At 46.4% G+C, this 20,168-nt stretch overlaps 1 protein-coding gene across 4 annotated transcripts in view; it reads left to right on the top strand.

Annotated features, from left to right (window-relative positions):
* The first annotated feature begins 2,244 nt into the window (after positions 1 to 2,244).
* Positions 2,245 to 20,168, top strand: part of ARID1A (AT-rich interaction domain 1A) — a 69,791-nt gene continuing 51,867 nt past the window's right edge. For 3 of the 4 annotated variants that reach the window (XM_045064010.1, XM_013047271.2, XM_045064011.1), the window contains exon 1: positions 2,245 to 3,801. In XM_045064010.1, the coding sequence (XP_044919945.1) occupies positions 2,662 to 3,801 (1,140 nt within the window). In that variant the 5' untranslated portion in view covers positions 2,245 to 2,661. Of the gene's footprint in view, positions 3,802 to 13,841; positions 17,630 to 20,168 lie in introns of those variants that run through there. The other variant, XM_045064012.1, reaches the window with a different exon arrangement.

Raw genomic sequence — 20,168 nt, forward strand, 5'->3', positions numbered from 1 at the left:
CACTGCCATTGAAAATAAGGGGAATGAGGGCTTTCTCTGGAGACAAATCCATTCTGGCTTCCAGATTTTCACTAGGCTCCAGGTTTCCCATTACACTCCAGCTCTGAGGAAAATGGCAGGGTAATTGCATGTAAAAATTCCTCATTTGTGTGCAGGACTCAGGACTGTTTGCCAGCTCAGAAGCAGTTGATTAAATAGCCAAGCTCCATTTATGAGGCAGCCTATAATTTGGTTTCTAGGACCTAATGCACCGGGAGAGTAGTTGCCCCTGAGGACTGTGAGTGAAAGGAGGGCACTGGCCCATTCCAGTCGGTCAGAGCCTGGTAGTTTGGTTCTTGACTTGAGGGGGGGGTGGAAACCCACCAGGCTTAGATTAACAGAAAGGTTTTGTCTTTTTAGTGTAAGATGATATTAAGTTTTCTTCAGAGTAGGAATGACTTCAGGTTTTTTTAATTATTCACAGTGACCAGCGGCATGACCAGAATTTGTCCAAGGGGCCTGTAGGATCTGGAAGTTCTAAGATAATGGATCTGTGGCTATGACGTCTCAATTTATAAAATCTGAGGGGAAAAGAGGCCCTGGTGTCTAGTGACTACAGTGGCCTGGGCCTCTCCCAAGGCAGCCTTGGGCCTGGTGAGGAGCTGGAATCCCCTCTGGCTTTTGCAGCCTGTCACGTCAGAGCATTCCAAATCAGCTTGAGGAAAAAGCTGCTGCTGGGATTTGGTAGGGCTGGAGATCTAGAGTTTTCTCTGTATGTTTCTAGCTCAATTGGCACCTTTTGAAATATAATAGTAAACTTTGAAGAATCTTTACACTGGGGGGTTGAAAACAATTTGGTTGCATCCATTTTTTAAGTGACCTGTTAGACTGCCCCTTTTCTCTCTTTAAGTAAGGAGAAAATGGTTGGCCTCTCTGTGGCCATCCCCATTCTGTCGTGGTTCCTTTGAACACTCAGTTTCCTTCAGTCCCTGGAGCCTCTTGTGTCAAGTGTTCACAGTCTTACAGGTATTATCTTCAGAGACTGGGGCTATGATCATTGTGGCCTAAGTTCTCTTAAGAGGAAAAATTGGCCTTGGGTTCTCCTGCTAGAAGGCTGTCATATGTCCCCAAAATAGCTTCAATGGTGGTCATTTTATGTTAGTGTTGAGATAATCTAAGGTTGAGATGATCTGCTTTCAGCTTTGATCTCAAACCCATTCTTATATTCTGATCACAGTGTTGAATGTGGGAGGACTTGACGGCTTCTTTTTTTTTTTTTTTCTTTTAAGGCTAAATGGACGGGGATTCTGCTACTTTTAAAAATCACCCTCCTCTGTGCTTTGACAGACAGGGCAGTCCCTTCCCCTTGGTCTTCAATTCTATAAAATGGGGATAATCGGAACCTCATGCCCCCAGGGCCTTATGAGGCCCGGCTAATGAGGGAGGGGAGTGGAAAAACGGAAAGTCTGAACAATGATCTGTCATTCCTTTGGGCTTGCAAAGGGGGTAAAATGTAAGGCCCTGCTCGTTCACTCAGCTGGGTCTTTAAGAGCGGGTTTGTAAAAGGCTTTGAAGAAAAGTGCTGTAGAGGTGCTAAGTAGCAGCCAAGAGACCAGGCCCGCTGCCAGGGGGTCAGGCCTGGGCCGAGGCAGCCGCGGTCTCGGGCTCAGGCCAATTTTGCAGCCGCGAGTAAAGTTCACGCTGCCCGCTCCCCTCTGTGCGGCCTGGAGGGGACCAACCCGGATAGGAACGCCAAGAGGAAGGCGGCGCAGGCTCCGGAGAGGCGTGGGCTCCGGGCCGGGTTTTCCCCGAAGCCTTCGGCGGCGGCGCTGCCGAGCGAAAGCGGCAGAGGGCCTGCCGCCGCCGCGGCTCGTTCTCTCCCCTCCTCCTTTGTGAGGGGAAGGGAGCGAGTCCGTTCCATGGCCTGCACCCGCTCCGCGCTCCGTTCCGGGTTTGCCAGGCGGCCGCGACGGCGCTGGGTAAAATGGCAGTGCTGAGCCTCGTGTCGGAGTGAGGGGGACTCGGAGGAGAGTGGGGCGCTCTAGCCGCTCAGTCCGGCCGCCCGCCCGCTCGCCAGCCCGCTGCCGCGCAGCAGCCTCGGCCCGCGCCGCGGCCGGGGAGGGGAGGCAGGGCGCCCGGCCGGGTCCGCGCTCCGACTCTGCCTCCCGGCGCCCGGGCTGCTGCCGCGCGCCCTCCAGCCCGCCCGTCCCGGGTCCCCCTCCCCCCGCTCCCTCCCTCCCTCCCTCCCTCCCCGCCCCCTCCCCCTCGCCTCCCTCCCTCCCTCCCTCCTCCTTTCTCCGGCAGCAGAAAGCGGAGAGTCACAGCGGGGCCAGGCCCTGGGGAGCGGAGCCTCCACCGCCCCCCTCATTCCCAGGCAAGGGCTTGGGGGGAATGAGCCGGGAGAGCCGGGTCCCGAGCCTACAGAGCCGGGAGCAGCTGAGCCGCCGGCGCCTCGGCCGCCGCCGCCTCCTCCTCCTCCGCCGCCGCCAGCCCGGAGCCTGAGCCGGCGGGGCGGGGGGGAGAGGAGCGAGCGAGCGAGCGCCGCGCAGCAGCGGAGCCCCGCGAGGCCCGCCCGGGCGGGTGGGGAGGGCAGCCCGGGGGACTCGGCCCCGGGGCGGGGTGGGAGGGGGGGAGAAGACGAAGACAGGGCCGGGTCTCTCCGCGGACGAGACAGCGGGGATCATGGCCGCGCAGGTCGCCCCCGCCGCCGCCAGCAGCCTGGGCAACCCGCCGCCGCCGCCCTCGGAGCTGAAGAAAGCGGAGCAGCAGCAGCGGGAGGAGGCGGGGGGCGAGGCGGCGGCGGCGGCAGCGGCCGAGCGCGGGGAAATGAAGGCAGCCGCCGGGCAGGAAAGCGAGGGCCCCGCCGTGGGGCCGCCGCAGCCGCTGGGAAAGGAGCTGCAGGACGGGGCCGAGAGCAATGGGGGTGGCGGCGGCGGTGGAGCCGGCGCCGGCGGCGGGCCCGGCGCGGAGCCGGACCTGAAGAACTCGAACGGGAACGCGGGCCCTAGGCCCGCCCTGAACAATAACCTCACGGAGCCGCCCGGCGGCGGCGGCGGCGGCAGCAGCGATGGGGTGGGGGCGCCTCCTCACTCAGCCGCGGCCGCCTTGCCGCCCCCAGCCTACGGCTTCGGGCAACCCTACGGCCGGAGCCCGTCTGCCGTCGCCGCCGCGGCGGCCGCCGTCTTCCACCAACAACATGGCGGACAACAAAGCCCTGGCCTGGCAGCGCTGCAGAGCGGCGGCGGCGGCGGGGGCCTGGAGCCCTACGCGGGGCCCCAGCAGAACTCGCACGACCACGGCTTCCCAAACCACCAGTACAACTCCTACTACCCCAACCGCAGCGCCTACCCCCCGCCCCCCCAGGCCTACGCGCTGAGCTCCCCGAGAGGTGGCACTCCGGGCTCCGGCGCGGCGGCCGCCGCCGGCTCCAAGCCGCCTCCCTCCTCCAGCGCCTCCGCCTCCTCGTCGTCTTCGTCCTTCGCTCAGCAGCGCTTCGGGGCCATGGGGGGAGGCGGCCCCTCAGCGGCCGGCGGGGGAACCCCCCAGCCCACCGCCACCCCCACCCTCAACCAACTGCTCACGTCGCCCAGCTCGGCCCGGGGCTACCAGGGCTACCCCGGGGGCGACTACGGCGGCGGGCCCCAGGACGGGGGCGCCGGCAAGGGCCCGGCGGACATGGCCTCGCAGTGCTGGGGGGCTGCGGCGGCGGCGGCGGCGGCGGCAGCAGCCGCCTCGGGAGGGGCCCAACAAAGGAGCCACCACGCGCCCATGAGCCCTGGGAGCAGCGGCGGCGGGGGGCAGCCGCTCGCCCGGACCCCGCAGGTACACAGCTGAGTGGGGAGGGGGCTGGGGTGAGCGGGGTCCTGGGAGTGGGTGGCGGCTGCGGGGAGCAGGCCACAGCCTTGGGCTACCCCCAGTCCGGGGCCCCCACTGCTGGGGAGCTGCCATTGTCTGGCTCTTCTCTTAAAATGGCTGCCTGTCTGCCTTCCTCTCCTTCCCTCCTTCAGCCTTTGTGTGGGGCTTTCCCTGAGGTGTATGCTCCCCTTCTCCCTCTCCCCTGGTCCCTTCGAACTCCTGGGGTCTTCAGAGGGGTGCAGGGCAGAATGTGCGGGAAAGGGCCTGGCCCGGGGTGAGGGGGGTGCTGGGGGCTCAGCTTAGGGGTGTGCAGTGCTATGAGCTCGGGGGTTGAGTGGACAATTCTTTGCTCACCTGCCGCTCCTCTCTGCCCGCCCTCCTGCCTTCCTCTAGGCCGTTTCCCATCTGTGCTTTCAAGGAGGGGCCCCTCGGGCTCTGGGGTACCTCGGGGGAGGTCAGGGGCCTGCTTGGGGGCAGCTAGAGGCCGGCTGCGGTTCACCCAGGGCAGCCCGGGCCATCTCCTGTCTTAGTCTCCGTCGGCCCAGTGGCCTGGGCTTCTCCCTGGAAGTGCTGGTAAACAGCTGAGTGATTGGAGTAGTAAGTGCAGATTGCTTTGGTTTGGGATTTGAATTATGGAGGTAAAATCCTTCTGTCAAAGCCAGGAGACAGTTGGTCTTAGGTTGACATCCTATCTGTGATCTGATTGGCTCCCCATCTCCTGCTCTTGGCCATTTATAATTGCCTCTGATGTAATGGTACAACAATCCTGATGAGCTCATAAACTTTTACACTCTGCTTTTCTGCCAGTGATAACCCAAACCATCGCTGCCACTATCTGCCTTTTATTCCAGAGCTGAAATTGGCTGTGACCTTGAGGAGGGAGGTTTAAGCAGCAATACTGTATCAGCAGGAGCAGAGCCCCAGACAGGCTGCCCTTGTTACATTGTGCCGAAACAAAAGAGGAGGCAGTGGCATTTTGCTTGTACCTTGGATTTATTTTGCTTGTTATGTTTTATGCAGCCTGAAATAGATTCTGTGTTGTCAGAACAGTAGCTGAGTTTTTCTCTACAATGGGTTTGCTGTTTGTTTTGGTTTTGTGACTTTCCTGATGGTATAAATGACTTCTTTGATGGCTCTGAAGATGCATTTGTCTTGAGTAATTTTGACCATGTTCGCTTTTCAGAATCGAAATTATTTTATTGGGGTTATTTATTGAGTGACAAATGTGGGATCTTTATGGGAGGGGTGTAAGAGAAAACTTTTTTTTTTTTCTTAAACTGGAAGCTTTCTGAGAGAATTTCATATTAGGTTCAAGTGTTCTGTTTTAAGGAAGACTGGCCTCATTCTTTGTTTACATGTTGAATCTTGTTAACACTTTGTTAATTGAACTTTGGGAGAGCAGCTCCGATTTAAAGAGAAGCTGACATCTTTTATGATCTTGTGTGGGACTTTCTCCTAAAGGCCTGGTTTGTTGAAATTTATCATTTGTTTCTGGGATATCAAAAAGGCTGGTTTTCTGTTTTGTCATCAGTCACTTTAGAGCTTTGAAATAGAGGTCATCTAATTTTTTTCTTTGCATTTTAAGGTATGTTCCATTTTTTTTCTATCTTCCAAACCTATAATGATACATGGTATTTGCTTAGAACTGACAACTTTTAGGTAAATTTTTATGCATTCTATTTTATTTTTATTTTGCTCTTAGTATCTCTTAGCATCTTTCTTTCTTCAGTGTTTTAGTCAGGAATATTGGGTATTCTGTGGAGTAGGTATCTTTTGAAAGGGGAAAAGCTCTTCATGCCCCCAGCCCCCAGTAGTACCTAGTGGTACCTTCCTGCTATGAGATTTTGTTCACTGATTAGCTGTGTTCCTTCCTCATCCTGGAACTGCTTTTCTCTTCTCTTGAGCTGGGAGTTTTGAAAATAGCTGTGTTAAATGGCAGATTTAGAGCTCTGTGCCTTGACTCCATATTGTCTATGATGTTCTGTGTTGGGGCAAGAAACGGGAGTTTTATATGGAATTTCTGGTTCTGGAGGATAAGTTTTGTCTTAGAGAAGAGAACATCCTCTTTCTGGATAAGAAACATTACATCTCTTTTCCCTTGAGGGGAGGAAGTGTGAGCCAGTTACCTTTCTTAAACTATTAGAAGAAATAATTTGGGGTAAGTTAAGACTCATTTACAAGCAAAAATTAATTTGAATTCTGCTGGTTTGGGGATATCCAGTCAAACACTTTGTTTTTTTGAGGGGGTGGGGGGAACTGGATAAAACAAACTTTTGCCATAGAGTGGTTTCTGTTTTTCAGTCATTAAATATTTGAGCACTTTGTGTGCTAGATACTATGCTCTGTGCTGAGTAAATGGTAGAAAAATAGATGTCGTCCCTGTCTGAAAGCTTGTCTGTGCTACCTCTCAATGAGTTTCTGGATTCACTTTTAACATCACCATACCTAGCACTTAATGCAAGGTTCCTGTTCAATTTCATTTCAGTTGCCTACTCCCTGACCTCCAGAGAATGGGCTCTTGAGCATTCACTTGTGGAAGAGACTATACAACTTTCAGTTTTGTGGTAGTCTCCATGAACCATGTAGATGGATAGATTTTGATACAAATTCTTCTTTGCTACTTAAGGATAAAGCTCTTGTCAGACGACGAATCCTTCTTTTTAAGCATTCTTAAATAAGAGGGTCTTGCTCTGTCCCTTTCTCAGTCTTGGATTAAGACTGTTTTGCAGAGAATTGATTGACACAGCTAAGATGGTAATGTTCTCATTTGACTCTACTTTTATGAAATAAAGATTAGCTAAGTGTTTGTATTGTGGCTCTGTCTTTTTCACAGGAGCAGGAAGATCCCAGCCAGCAAACTTTTCCTTTATTGCTTTCCATATGTAACACTGTGGCTTCAGGTGTTGAATCCTGCTACTGATGAAATATTTTTCCGTCACCTATGTGCTTGAGCCTCATGTGAAGCTTTTTATTTGGGATGCTTTTAGCTGTAGTACCTTGAGAGGAGTATCAGCTCATCAAAGTAAAAAATGAAATAGAATATGTGGTCCAGGATCAAGATGAATTTGATTGTAGAAGTTTAGCTGTTCTTGCTATGATATTTCCGATTCCTGGGAAACAAATACAGGAATCTTGGGCTTGTTATGGGAATGCCTGCTGGCAGAAATTCTGGGCTGGCTAAAATACAGGACTCTTGGAGCTCTCTCAAGTAGGAGGGACCAGGAAAACCACACTGAAATGGCACTTAGTTGTGAGGCTTCATGTTTCTCTACTGTCCATGAGAAAACTAGGGGTGATGGGGGTTGGGTTGGTGGCAAGAGAAGAGAAAGCATCCAAGACCAAGGTTGGCTTCTTTGTATTGGGCCCTGTAAGGACTTTTCAAGGTTTCTTTCCTTTGTGTGTGACACAGAGTAACCATGACAAGTGGCACCTGCTGTAATAAGATGTCTTGGGTTGCATTAAACATTCATCTGTTGGATTGATTCCTTCAGGGTGTGATGTCTACAGTAGACTTTAGCAACGAAGTTAGTGAACTTTTGAAAATGTGGAAAGAGGCTAACAGAGTATGGCAGGCCCATTCCCAACACCCCACTTCCCAAGGTTGTATTATAGAATTCTAGAAGCCACCGAACTGAGCAAATATATGGTTAAAATATGGTATTCAAAATAAATTGGCACTGAACTGTTCTTTCCTGCCAGTGAACTGGGATACCTCAGTCTCTAAAATGGAGTCCTGATTCCCATGGCTTTTATCTCTGGGTTTCTCCTTGTTTAGATTGATCATTATTATTGATGCACACTGAGTTGTGTGTGACATAGTGGTGGGGGGTAAAGAGCACAAGGCTCAGGAGCAAGAGGCTTTGATTCCACATTCAGTTCTAGATTAAGCTGTGTGATTTGGGGCAAGCCGTTGGTGTTGTCTCTTCATCAGTAAAGTGAAATTGGTGGATTGCATGGCCGCTTTCTCTGATGCTACACATTGGGCTGTGCTTTCGTACCTGACTTAACATGACGGCAACTTTTTCCTATACATGTACTGGTAGGGGTCTTGATACTGTCTTCCCTTGGGCCTGAAGAACTCAAGGCTGTTTCCTCCTGAGGATTTACAGGAGCAAGCTCTGAACAATTGGGTACCACGATGATCTGTGGCCCTTTACAGAAAAAGCCCTACCAAACTATTTTGCTTTGAAACTTTGTCATTAATCATTCTACCTGGCTGGTGGTTAAAACACTAAACATTAATGGAAAAATTGGTCAGACTTCATTAAAGGAAGACTTGAAAAATAGTTGCTTCAAAATCTCTAAGAGGGGATTTGGGGAATAGATTCAGGGTGGGGTAGGGAATAGATATTCATAACATTAACAGTCTGCTTCTTTTTGGAGGGGGAGGTTAGGAAGGTGGGAGAGGTCTCTTTAAGTTTTCCAGACTCTTTGGGTGTTTGGGCAGGTCTAGGTCTGGTTTGGGCAGTTGGTTGTAATCTGAGTGCCTGAACTTGTCCTGTAAGTTTTGCTGAGAGAGGAGCAAACGTTCCTGAGACTGGAACAGGAAAAGCCAAGCATTACAGGGTCAATTTCATAGGCCTGTTGCCCTTTTCTCATACCTTTGGTTTTTTAAGCTACATGGTGTGATTTCCAAATGCTGGAAATGCTGTTCTCTCTCTTCTCCAGCACACCTGAATTTCCTTTCTTTCTCCTCCTGGCTTAGTAGTTTAGAAGGATAATTTAGGCATATTCGAAGTATGCTAAAAGGAAGCTTCCCTTTATGAAAGAGGGGAAAAGGTAGAGGAAAAGGTGTTTGATCATTCTCTGCTTGACACAGCAGCTTCTTCCTCTCTGAAGGAACCAAATGTTTCAGAGCTTTGTGTAAATACTTGCTGAGCTGTCAATATGTACCCAGGAGGTTTCTGTAGTAAGATGTAAACGGCTCTATAGAATGTTTGACAGGCAAATTAATAAACAGTTTTCAAGCAAAGATAATGCTAGTCTGTTCTCATGTGGGGGAATAAGTAACATTGGAGAAAAAGAAATGTGGGTAGGGAAGGGGGTAGTAAGGGGGGGGGTGTGGAGATGTGGAGATAAGGAGAGATGATCTAAAAGAGATTGGAAGTAAAAAGATGCTGTCCTGGAAGAGAAGCCTCCATGGTCCTGGCTCCAGGCTAAGTTCAGGGCACATGGAGCTCCTGTTCAAAATGGATTGCAGTTTCAGAGTGAAAATAAACAGAAGTTTGGAAAGAAGATACTAAGTTTCAATAGTGAGGTAAGTGCTCCAAAAGCTTGGTTTATGAGACACTGAGTTTCAAAGCCTTGTTCTTTGGGAAAGGTTTTGTAGTTTGGTGAGATGTTTTTAGGGTTGGGTTTGCATTTTTGGAATACCAGAAAGGAGAGGGGAGAAAAAGATACTGCAGCTTCAGCGTCGTCCTCAGCATCTGTTTTGCTGTGGCTCTCAGGATTAGAAGCCCACTTTATGGGCTGGGTTTATTTGTATAGTTTTCACTGGATTCCTGTGCATTCTTCATATATATGTTCAAATTAATGCTTCCAGGTTCCTGGGTTAGTACAAGGCCTAAATGTTTGGGGACTCTCTAAATACTGCCTGAAGGGTTATATGGGTAGATTCAGTCTTTGTTTTTGAAATTGCCATTTTAGGATTAAAAACATTTCTGTGTTCCTTCAGTGAAACATTCTTTTTGTGGAGGAAGAAATATTTTAGAAGTATTTTAGCTGTGTGCCTGTAGTATTCTGCTTTGGTAGCCTTGTGAGATGACCAGATTTATCTCCTCAAAGTCTCTTTTTAAACAAAATCCACTGACTCTGACACCAGTTTTCTTCACAAGAAGTGTTTTTATAGACCAGAGTCCTGGAAGTGCCTGTTTGACTTAGCATAGTAGTAGGGAATATGAATATCATTATGGCCCTGGCCATAATTTTTAGGTTCCACTGACTTACCAAAGGCTATCAGCTTGTTCTAAAACAAAATACAAAAATTTGGGTTGACACGGACATTGGTTGCACAGGCCTTTCTCAGTGTCATGGTGATAAGGGTATTAGATCATCAGACTTGTTGCCGAAAGTATGATTTCTGGCTCCGGGATTTGGAGGTTCAGATGGGAGTAGGAAATAGCCCTTTGTGAACACGCCAGTTAGATACTAGGAAGGGACTTAAAAAGACAGTATCTGCTTCAGAGGAATTTCATTTTCTTGGCAAAGCATGCTTATGTGCACACATCTGGAAAACTTGCAAAGCAGGGTTTTGTAAATGGGTATAGACCAAACTAAGTGTGTGGGCTGAAAGAATTCAAGAATAAGGAGCAGTCAGAGTTGGGCAGGGTTAACCTGGGACAGGTTTTCGGAGGCAGTGAATCGTGAAACTTAATGTTCAAGAGGGGGAAAGTTAAAATACTAATTTGCTTTTTCATAATGTTACTCTGAGTGCCACAGGCTCTATAGGATCCATGTTACACAACCATCTCCAGACCTGTAGTTGCTTCATTCTGGTGACTTTGAGAATTTGGACTGTCACTATAAAATTCTGTGAAAGAGAGTGGCTCCAGGGTCTTAGTGGTTCTTGTGGTTATGTGGGGCCTTTAGTACAACCTGCCAAGTTCTTGGCCAGTTTCAGGGGCTCTTTTTTAGTAATTTTGGGTTTCGAAGGTTGTGTCACCTTCAGAGTTGTGTGCCCTGGACAACTCTGCAGTGACAGTGGTTCAACTTTGGTTGGAGAGCTTAGGTTTTTTTCTTTTTTTGGCAGAGCTAATCGACTTTTCTTAAAATGAGAGCCATGAAGTACCTGTCCAGACACTTAGGCTGCTGCTATTTCTAAAAAGTTGGGAGCTGTGCTGAAGCTGAGTTGCTTGGATCAGACCTTATATTGAGGGTTGATGGGTGGGTAAGGCAGCACATGTGCAGTTTGCCCATCTGTTCAGAAAAATGGCCTTTAATATTGTTCTTGATTAGGTTGGCTATGGCCAAAAAGCTCATAAATGCTGCAAACACATGCTTATTCCTATGGGAGCCTCTGAAATGGCAGTGATTCTTGTTTCTCTCTACCTGCTGGTCCATGTGCAGTTGGACCACACATGACTTCTGGTACTTTTCAAGGGCTGTAAGTGGATGCTTAACCACTGAAGATGCCTGGAGAGTCCAGTGCCAGGCTGCTACCTTGCGTTCACCTGGAAGAGAAGGCTAGGTTACACTGTTGCAGTATACAAAAGTATAAAGTCCTGAGTACAGATTCTAGTCTAGAAATCTCTTTCCCAACTTGTTTTGCCTTGCCATTCTGGCATTTTGCAAAGCGAGTTTCCAGGCACTCAGAATTAAGGCTCAGTGGCTCATCTGCGATGGATAGCAGGGGAGTAGGGGCCTAAGATGAACTCCTTAGGCTGTCTGGGTTTTAGAGGAATCCAGGTTAGGGTGAATGTTGACTTAACAACCTTGAATATTCTTCACGAAATTGTCCCCCCCCCCATTCAAATGGGATGGGATTAGTTTTTATTAAATGTTAAGGGACATCTGAGTGAACTTTCATGTGTTTTTGCTAGTCATGTGTGCATGCCAGAAGATGATCTTGGGACAGGTTGAGTCTTTATTTCCCAATGGCTTCTGCATATTCCAAGGGTGTGCTGCAGTAAGAGGTCCAATGCCAAGAATGCATTCCAACACGCTGCAGAGTAGGAAATTTGATCCCTAAAATGTTGACTTAGTGTTGGTTATGGTACATATTAGAAATCACCCAGTAATCCAGGACAGATTTTTGTCACCCTCCAGGAAGCTAATGTTGATATGAAATACTAAGGGGCTTTGGGCACCGGGGCTATGTGCTCTGCAGGCCCAGAGTGCTGCTTAAATTGCCACCCATATGAAGAGGAAATGTGCCATGTGCTTTTTTTCCTCTTTTGCATTTGGGCTTCCTTATGGCTTCATTGCTTCTGGGTTCCCAAGTCTGCAATGTTAGATATTAGACTTCCTCCTCCCTTGGCACGGGCACATTCATGATTTTTTGTGGCTCATCACCAGCAGCCAAGATTTTTGTATGCTTTTTCCCTCTTAAACTTGTTAGCTTTCAGCTTGCTTGTTTATAGACATCTCTGTTAAAAGGAACTCCCTGCTCAAGATCTAGCACCAGCATGACGGCAGCAGGGGAGTTGAGGGGCTGGTGTGATATCAGTCATTTAAAAACCCATTTGCTTTGTGCGTGGTGTTTTTTATTTTGCCTCCTGTTTTCCTTGAGGTCACAACTTGCTTGTTGGGCATGAGTGCATCTGGGTCCAGCTGTTTGCTCTCAACTGACTTAGGCCTGGTATACTTTGACTTTAAGCAGAGTGTGAGTTCAGCCACATGGTAGATGATTAAAGGCTACATAGTGCTGAGTGCTTCCCCTTAGAGGAAACAAATGCGTGTTTGGGCTCTTCTTGCACAGTGATTTCCCCCTCCTTCTGAGTGGACCTTCTTATGGCTTTCTCTTGTCCTTAGTGAACAAGTCACCTAAGCAGAAATGCTGGGAATTAGTTGCTCTTTGCTACTGTGTCTGGTCTGGTGCGTATGGATTGCTATCTCTGTTCCGATCCTTAGGTGATGGAGTTCTTCGGTTGCTCCAGCAGTAGTAGATGTAAAAAGTAGTAGATGGGAATCTGGCTGCCAAAGATAGCTCTACTATAAAAGATTTGGGAGGCAATTCTATAGGTAGTTGATCCATAACTTTGTCCTGGGCTAGGGATAGGCTGAGAATCTCACTGAAATTCCAATTTTCAAATGATGGGATACTGAGGGTGAGTGTTACTGTTAACAGCCATGCATTTGCGTACTTACCATGTGCCAATCTCTGTGCTGGGTCTTTCTATGAATTTACTTATTTAATCTTCAAAACCATGAGAGGTGGGTTCTATTGTTACTCCTCCCACTTTACAGATGAGGAAATAGAGTAAAAATGAGAAATTTGCCCTAGGGCAAAAAGCTAGTAAAAGGTAGAGTTCTGATATGAATCAAGGTTTGTCTGATTCTTGAGCACCATAACATTTTAAAATACTAAATTTGCTTCTTCAAAATAAATTATTCAAGCACTAAGGCTTATTGGGACATTATTTTTGCAGTAGCCTGGGACTCTTAAATGGGATGAAAGACTGAAAAGCCTTTAGTTACAGTTTTACATTATGCCTAGATTTTTCTGTCCATCTAGAATTTTATTTAAGTTTCTGATGAATGGCCATGTGATTCCCAATGCAAAGAATTGGTGGCATTTGGTCATCAGGCCACTTTTCTTTTTGGGAGGGACCTTTGAGAGGAGTGAGGGTAGGGGTGGATTGAGGCTCAAAGTGATCTAAGTAAGAGCAACTTGCCTTATGAGAGTATTTGCAGATTGATTTTACTTTCTATGACTTGGAGCACTTGCAGGAAAGGCAAGGTTTATGATCTTAATTTCCACTCGGGGAAAGTGAACACATGAAGATTGAGTACCTCACACAAAGTTTCATAGCAGAGTCAGCTCTAAAACCAAGGTTTAAAGTTCCCTTATGCTGTGTGACTTTAGGCAGGTCACTTAACTTCTCTGAATCTGTATCCTCAACTATATAATGAGGAAAAAGATCTACCTTGTAGGTTTCAATAAATATTAATAAGATATATGAAGATACTATTATCAAAATAAAATTTGAACATGACTCCTGGTTGGTAGAGGCCCGTTTGAGAGGGGGATAGTAGGGAATGGTTAAGGACACTTGGTCTTTACTGAATTAAAAGCTATCCCATAGTTCTTAGCTACGTATAAGTTATATTAATGCTTAAAAAAAAAATAACAGATTTTATTACACATCTTTTGTTCTGGTTTGAGAGATTAGTCCAGTGGTTCTCTGTGGGATCCCTAACCATTAGCATCAGCATTACCTGGACCCTGTTGAGAAACGTAAGGGGGCGCCTGGGTAGTTCAGTCAGTTAACTGTCCAGCTCTTGATTTCAGCTTGGGTCTTGATCTCAGGGTCATGAGTTCAAGCCCCACATTGGGCTCCATGCTGGGTATGGAGCCTACTTAAAAGAAAGAAAGAAAGGAATGCAAATACTTATCCAGACCTGCTGAATCCAGAACTCTAGCAGGGTGTTTTAACAAGCGCTCCAGGCCGTTGTGATGCATACCCAAGTTAAAACTACTGGGTTTATGCATTTATGGTTAGCTGTGCTACAGAGTATATCTGAATTACGGGAGGGACTCCTTCCAGATTATACCATAGGCTAATGTTTCACATGTATCTGCCCTTCCAAGATGTGAGAGAATTACTGGATAGAGAAGAGGTAAATGCGTAGGGTTGGGGAAAAGAAAGGAATACTTTTGAGATGGATCTTCTGCTATGCAGTAATGATAAACTCCAGTGACCAAGCAGGTCTGTTTCCTTATAGGTCTTAGGGACTCCCTGCCTTCCAGTTCTCTTTTTCTTAGCTCTTTGGTGACATGCAGAATGAGGATAATCTGAATCTGTGGTACTGATTGTTTGATGAAGGGGGAAAAGTTCATTTTAGGATTGTGACTGTGTGGTTAGCAGGTATGACCAGGCAAGTAAATTGACTAAGAAAGTGTTTCTTGAAAATGGCACTGAGGCCAGTTTGGGAGCTTTGATTAAACGCCATGATGTCCCTTCTGCTCGTGATGGCCAACTGATCTGAGAACAGGGCCTTTGGTGATCTGCTGGTCTCTTAGTAGGACATCCTTAATGACCTCCCTCCTTCTCTCACACCTTAGCCTTTCAGTGGCTAGCTAGAGTCTTGCTGTAATTCCTTTCCTTGTGACCCTTGTCTTAAAGTCCTAGCTTCTCTAAGTCAACTCCTGACAAGCTGCCCATCTTTGAAGTGGTTGAGACCTCTCCGAGAAGCGAACTTTTGAGCCAAGACCTGTCCCCAGTTGTATGACTTGATAAATAATGATTGTGCTTGGCACAGAAGTGGAAGTTTGAGAAATGGTCCAGGAATAAACAGTAACAATGCAAAGACATAGTGTAGAACCAATGTTTTAGTACACCTGCACTTTCTGAAAACCTGATGCTGTTTCTGTATTGTTCCCATTAAAAACAAGTTTCCTTGTACCAGGCCTCTTTTCCCTCCTGTCTGAGGAGTGAAGCTGTGATCACTGTGACCCGGCTGCCATGAACGCCAAGGCTTCTAGGAGGCAGTGTACTGACAGTTTGATCTGTGATTTGACATTTATGGGTACAGACAAATAATTTTAGTAGGGAGTCCTATGTTCTTTGTGTGTGCTTGTGTGTTATAATCTCCCTTTGTCATCCCTCTGCCTTCTAGCCTGATTTTCTCTAGTTTTTGTTTACCTTTTCCGTTCCCTCTTTTGATGTCTAACTCTGTTGGTAGAATGCAGAGCACATGGAGGCCTAGTAATTTTACCATACTAGAGCTGGTAAAGTGTCTTTATTGGAGATGCAATTTACACCACTTTGAGATCAACTGCTATCTGTGTGCCTCAGTTGGAGGTACCTGCCCTAAGGAGAGGCAGGAAGTGCCTTTGTCTAATTAACTAACAAGCAGAAGTTTTCCTAAATGATCTCTACCTCTTCTACTCTCTTTCCCACTTTATTGCCTTTGGCCTGGAGACTGTTTCTTAGCCTTCCTCAATCTGTTTTTGGGGTTGTGTTGGTACAGGACAGATTGTAACATTTTTGTTTTTCTTTCTAGTCTGTGATTTGAATCCTCTGCTTTCCCAGTGCAGCTTTGAATCGGCTTCTTTAAAACCCCTACATGAAACCTCAAGTGACCAATATGTGGTCTCATTATGGTATTTTGGGTTAAAATAAAATGAGATTGAGATAGCTGGGTTCACCCACCCAGACGTATTCACCAAAAGGAAACTCTTGTGTGCCTTGAATAAGACAATCTCCAAAGAGTGTGTGAGCTAAAACGAAAACAGACTTGGGGGTGGGGGTGAGGAAAAGATAAATTTTAGCTAGATTTGCATAACTTAGCTTGCCAGGTATCCATCTCAATTTGATTATACTGGCCAGAGATAGCAAATAAAGAGGAGAGACAACTAAACTTCAGAAAAGATAGCTAGTAACTTTGGTCTGGCTCAGGCATATTTCTGGTGTAACTGACGGAGCCAGCCAGCGTCTCCTGTACACATTTGTGTCAACAGTGGTGTAGAGGAGGTTGGTACCAATGTGCTTTTGGAGCTTTGAAAAGAACTGGAGAATTCACAGGACTGTATGGCTTTTCATTCAGGGAATTGCTGACCTTAAAAAAAGCCTGAGGATTTAAGAGGCATCTATAATCTTAATAAGGTTGGCTGTGCCCTGGGCCATTCTTTAACTTACTTGATTGTGCCTGTTAGAGTTCAGAGTAGATTTCGGGGGACCAGGAGAAAGACTGGCATTTTTGGAAAGTGGTCCAAGGCAGCCCTAGGAATTAAACACAGTGGCATTGCTGCTTCACAGTGTCTTTACAGGACTTGATTGGATTGATGACAAACGGAATCTCCGACTGCATGTAAATCAAGTTCCTACAGCTCAGTGATGTGTCACAGATACCTTTTTTAGTACAGAAGGAGAAATTTTGGCAGGATGTAGAACTGTGCACTTAGAGAAATTTAGGATCTTTTTATATAACCCATGCAAGACCAGTCCAAGTTTGGAATTACAGATAAAATAAAAGGAGTGGGGGAAAATGAGAGCTTCTTAAAGAGAAAGCAAATGAGGCCTTAAAGTTTTGCGACTATGAGCAGTTTTTGCCTTTGCCTTTTTTGTTTGTTTTTAAGCAGTTATCTGCAAAGCAGTTTAATATGGAAGAAGGAAGAGTATTTCAGAAACTAGGTCAGAAGAAGTAAGCATGATTTAGAAGTGTTGTCTTTATTGAAAAGTTGCTATGTGCCCTCCTGGGTGAAGCTGTGTTTGTAAAGTTACATGACCCTTGACTCTCTATTCCTTACGTGTACTGTATCACTTCATGATAAGAGACAAGTAAGCAGGGTAGAAACTGTCTTAAAAACCGTGCCACTCCGTAGGGCTTGTGGTCCATCCACACTAAGGTCCTTTTCCTAATAGAAACACCAAAGAATGGTTTGTGGGAGGAAGTACCTTTTCCTGGTGTCAACCCAGACCACCTCATGTGGGTAGCAAGGTCTCTACATTGTTTTTAATTATCGAGCGCAGTACTGGGATGCGACATCCCAACCTGTCTTTCTTGCATACCATCAGGATTTCCTAGACTTTGATCCTATTCCCCATTTTTCAGGAATTTGGGGGGATAATAACTTTTTAGCTCACTTAATTGCCCAATCCTGTTATGGACTTACTTGCCAATGTAAGAAGTCTATGACAGAACTTTTTTTTTTTGGAAAACCTGTGAGTACCCACCTTCCATTTGCAGGTTGCTTACAGTAATGCAACAAATACTTACTGAGCTACAATGTATCAGTTACTGTGTTGTGAACATAGGATTCATAATTTCTACTTCAGTGGAGTACTTTCTAGTGGGGGAAGATGTAAGTAAGTAATTACAAATAACCATTATGAAGTTGTAATAAATGCGCTGGAGGAGAAGTGCGACCTTCAGTAAATTATCTTCTGACAATTTTTTAAAGTAAATTTTATATATGATTACCTTGGCTACTGGGTGGCTTTGTAATGCTGGGCTCTTGGGATGGGTACTGGTCAGTTCTGATTCCCTTTCCCTTCACTGCTCCAGGGTCAAGTGTTACAGGAAATTCTCCATCTAAGATTGGACTTGTAATGGGCTAGAGTCCATTGTTTCTCCTCGAGGCTCTTCTTTGTGTGGAGATGCATTGCAGGACATTTGGCATCCTGCTCCCCAGGTAATAAATGCCAGTAGCACCACAGAGTTGATGTGATAACAACAACAACAAAAAAAAAAGGCACTTTAATACATTTATTTCCAAACACTTCTCAGGGGATTAGTATTGTTCTGATTGAAAACTATTGGGCTTTACTGTCAGGATTCTTGGGAGGAGATTCCTTGGGATTCCTTTGGGAGAAAAGACTGAAAGTAGATAGAGCTTGAAAACTGGACTGATCAACCCTTTAGATGTCTGACTTGTGTTGTTCTTGATTTTTAAGCAGGTAGTTTGAAACTGCTTACAGCCCATTCTGCTTTTTCGCTCATTGAGGGTAAAGGGAAGTAATGTCTGTATGTGTAGTTTACGAACCTGTATGTTTAACAAGCATTTCACATATTTAATCATTTCAACTGTCTTATATCTTTGTTAGACCATTTTTAATCCCCCAGTTTTACAGATGATTCTGGTGCAAGGGAAGTGACTTGCTCAATGTAGTATCAAAGCCTGTGCTTTTTTCCCTCTTTTTTAAAAAAGCATAACCTCAGTTTATTTGTTAGCTGACCTCTAATTGACCACTTTGGGTTTCTGGTCTTGAGTGTATAGGACGAGACCTTAAGTGTTCTAGTTGCTAAGCTTTGTTTCTAGAAAGCTGGGACTTGTGCAGGATGATAATAGCTAACATTTTGGGTGCTAGAGGATATAACAGTCAATGAAACACACTTTATACCTCTAGTATCTCTAGACATATACCCACTAGCTTATATATTTTAGTCTAAGATACAGACATTAAACAAGATAAATAGTAAACCATAGAGTATTCTAATGATACATGCTTGGGAGAACGGTTAATCATGGACCAGGTCTAAGAGCTGTGCAGGATTGAGATACTGGATGGGTTTACCAGGGAAGGCCATGTTAAAGTGTTGTTTGATGTGGAAGAGAGCTATACTAATACTGGAAGGAGGAAAGTGTATTTCTGGTGGAGAGGTTGGTGAGGCTGCAGCATGTCCAGTTGGTTTGAAGAAGAGGGTCTTGTTTTAATGTATTAAGTCATTCATTCAGCCCCGAGGGTGCTACTACTATTGTCTCTGTTCTCTTGATGCAGAAACTGAGGGACAGAGATGTTGAAGGCCTTGCAAGGGCAGAGCTCTTAACCATTGTGTAGGACTGGCCACCCAGGGCCAAAGCATTTCCTCTGCATGAAGGAGGTTAGGAATTAACAAGGCCTCTAGAATTTCACTTTCCCTTCCACAGTCCCCTTTTTTTTTTTTAAAGATTTTTTTTTATTTATTTGACAGAGAGAGAGAGGTCACAAGTAGGCAGAGAGGGAGGGGGAAGCAGCCTCCCTGCCAAGCAGAGAGCCCGACGTGGGGCTCGATCCCAGGACCCTGGGATCATGACCCGAGCTGAAGGCAGAGGCTTTAACCCACTGAGCCACCCAGGTGCCCCCACAGTCCCCTTTCCTTTCCTACTTTTAAAGAAGGAAAGTTGCTTTACACACACATCTTCACTGCCCTGGAATACAGAATGTGAGCAGCATAAGTATATAGTATGTTAGTGATACGTGTTTAGGTGAACAAGACAACGCAGGGACTCAGTATATGAATTTCGGAAAGCTTGGTTTTGACTGAGACTGTGGCTTATTTAGGAATCTGGGAGTCTGAGATGCATTCCTGGTGGTTTCTCTATTGGCCAGGCACTGCCCTCTTAAGACCATTGTTTGGCTAAGGAAACTGAACATGCATCTCAGCTCTAGAGTCACTTGGTACTAGAGATGGGAGGAGTTTGGGAAAGAGGGCATTGTAGCCCGAATGCTCCCAGACTTGACAGGAGAATTGCCTAAGGAGATTCCTGGCCCTCTCCCAGAGCTGCTGTTCTAATCTGGAGGGCCGGATTCCATTGTGTTACTGAGGATGTTAAGGTACAACCTGGCTAGTGCTTTGCCCATCCCCCCCAACCCCAGCCCACTCCAGGGAACTGGTCAGAGAACTGGGATGGGAACCCAAGTGTCTTCTCAGTCTAGTACTTTTCACCATGTTGTGCTGCTGCCTTACTCTTGAGATTAAAAAGTTGTTGAGGGGATGTTTAATTTTATCAAATGGCATTTCAGTTCCTGTTTTAATCATCTTCTTGGGGACTTAACTGTTTTTAAAACCTGGGATTGAAGCAGGACCTAACGAGGAATTCCTTCTCAAGAAGTTGTGTGGTTTCCTCAGAGGCTTTTGTAATTCGTTAGAAATGGGAGAGATTGGTTAGCTAAATTTGGTCTTTGAAAAAAGTGCTCCTCATTATTTTCAGAAGAGCATTTTCTTTGTGAAAGGTGGCTAATGAAAGTGTGCTGGTTAAGAAGGACTCATCGTTTGTTGTTCATTAGTTTGGTGCTGTTGCTGCACTATTTGAAGGGCTCTTTCTGGAACCAAAGAAGAAATAAAGAAAATACAGCCACCTGGTTGTGGTTTTTCTGGCATGCCTCTTCTGGGTGGACAGCTGTGAGGTGGTTATTACAGTTGGCTCTCATAATCTGTTTGAGTTTTGCTAGATGATTCAGTGACTCTTA

Source organism: Mustela putorius, unplaced genomic scaffold (assembly GCF_011764305.1).
Source record: "Mustela putorius furo isolate JIRA1106 unplaced genomic scaffold, ASM1176430v1.1 tig00003853_pilon_pilon_pilon, whole genome shotgun sequence".
Taxonomy (NCBI): domain Eukaryota; kingdom Metazoa; phylum Chordata; class Mammalia; order Carnivora; family Mustelidae; genus Mustela; species Mustela putorius.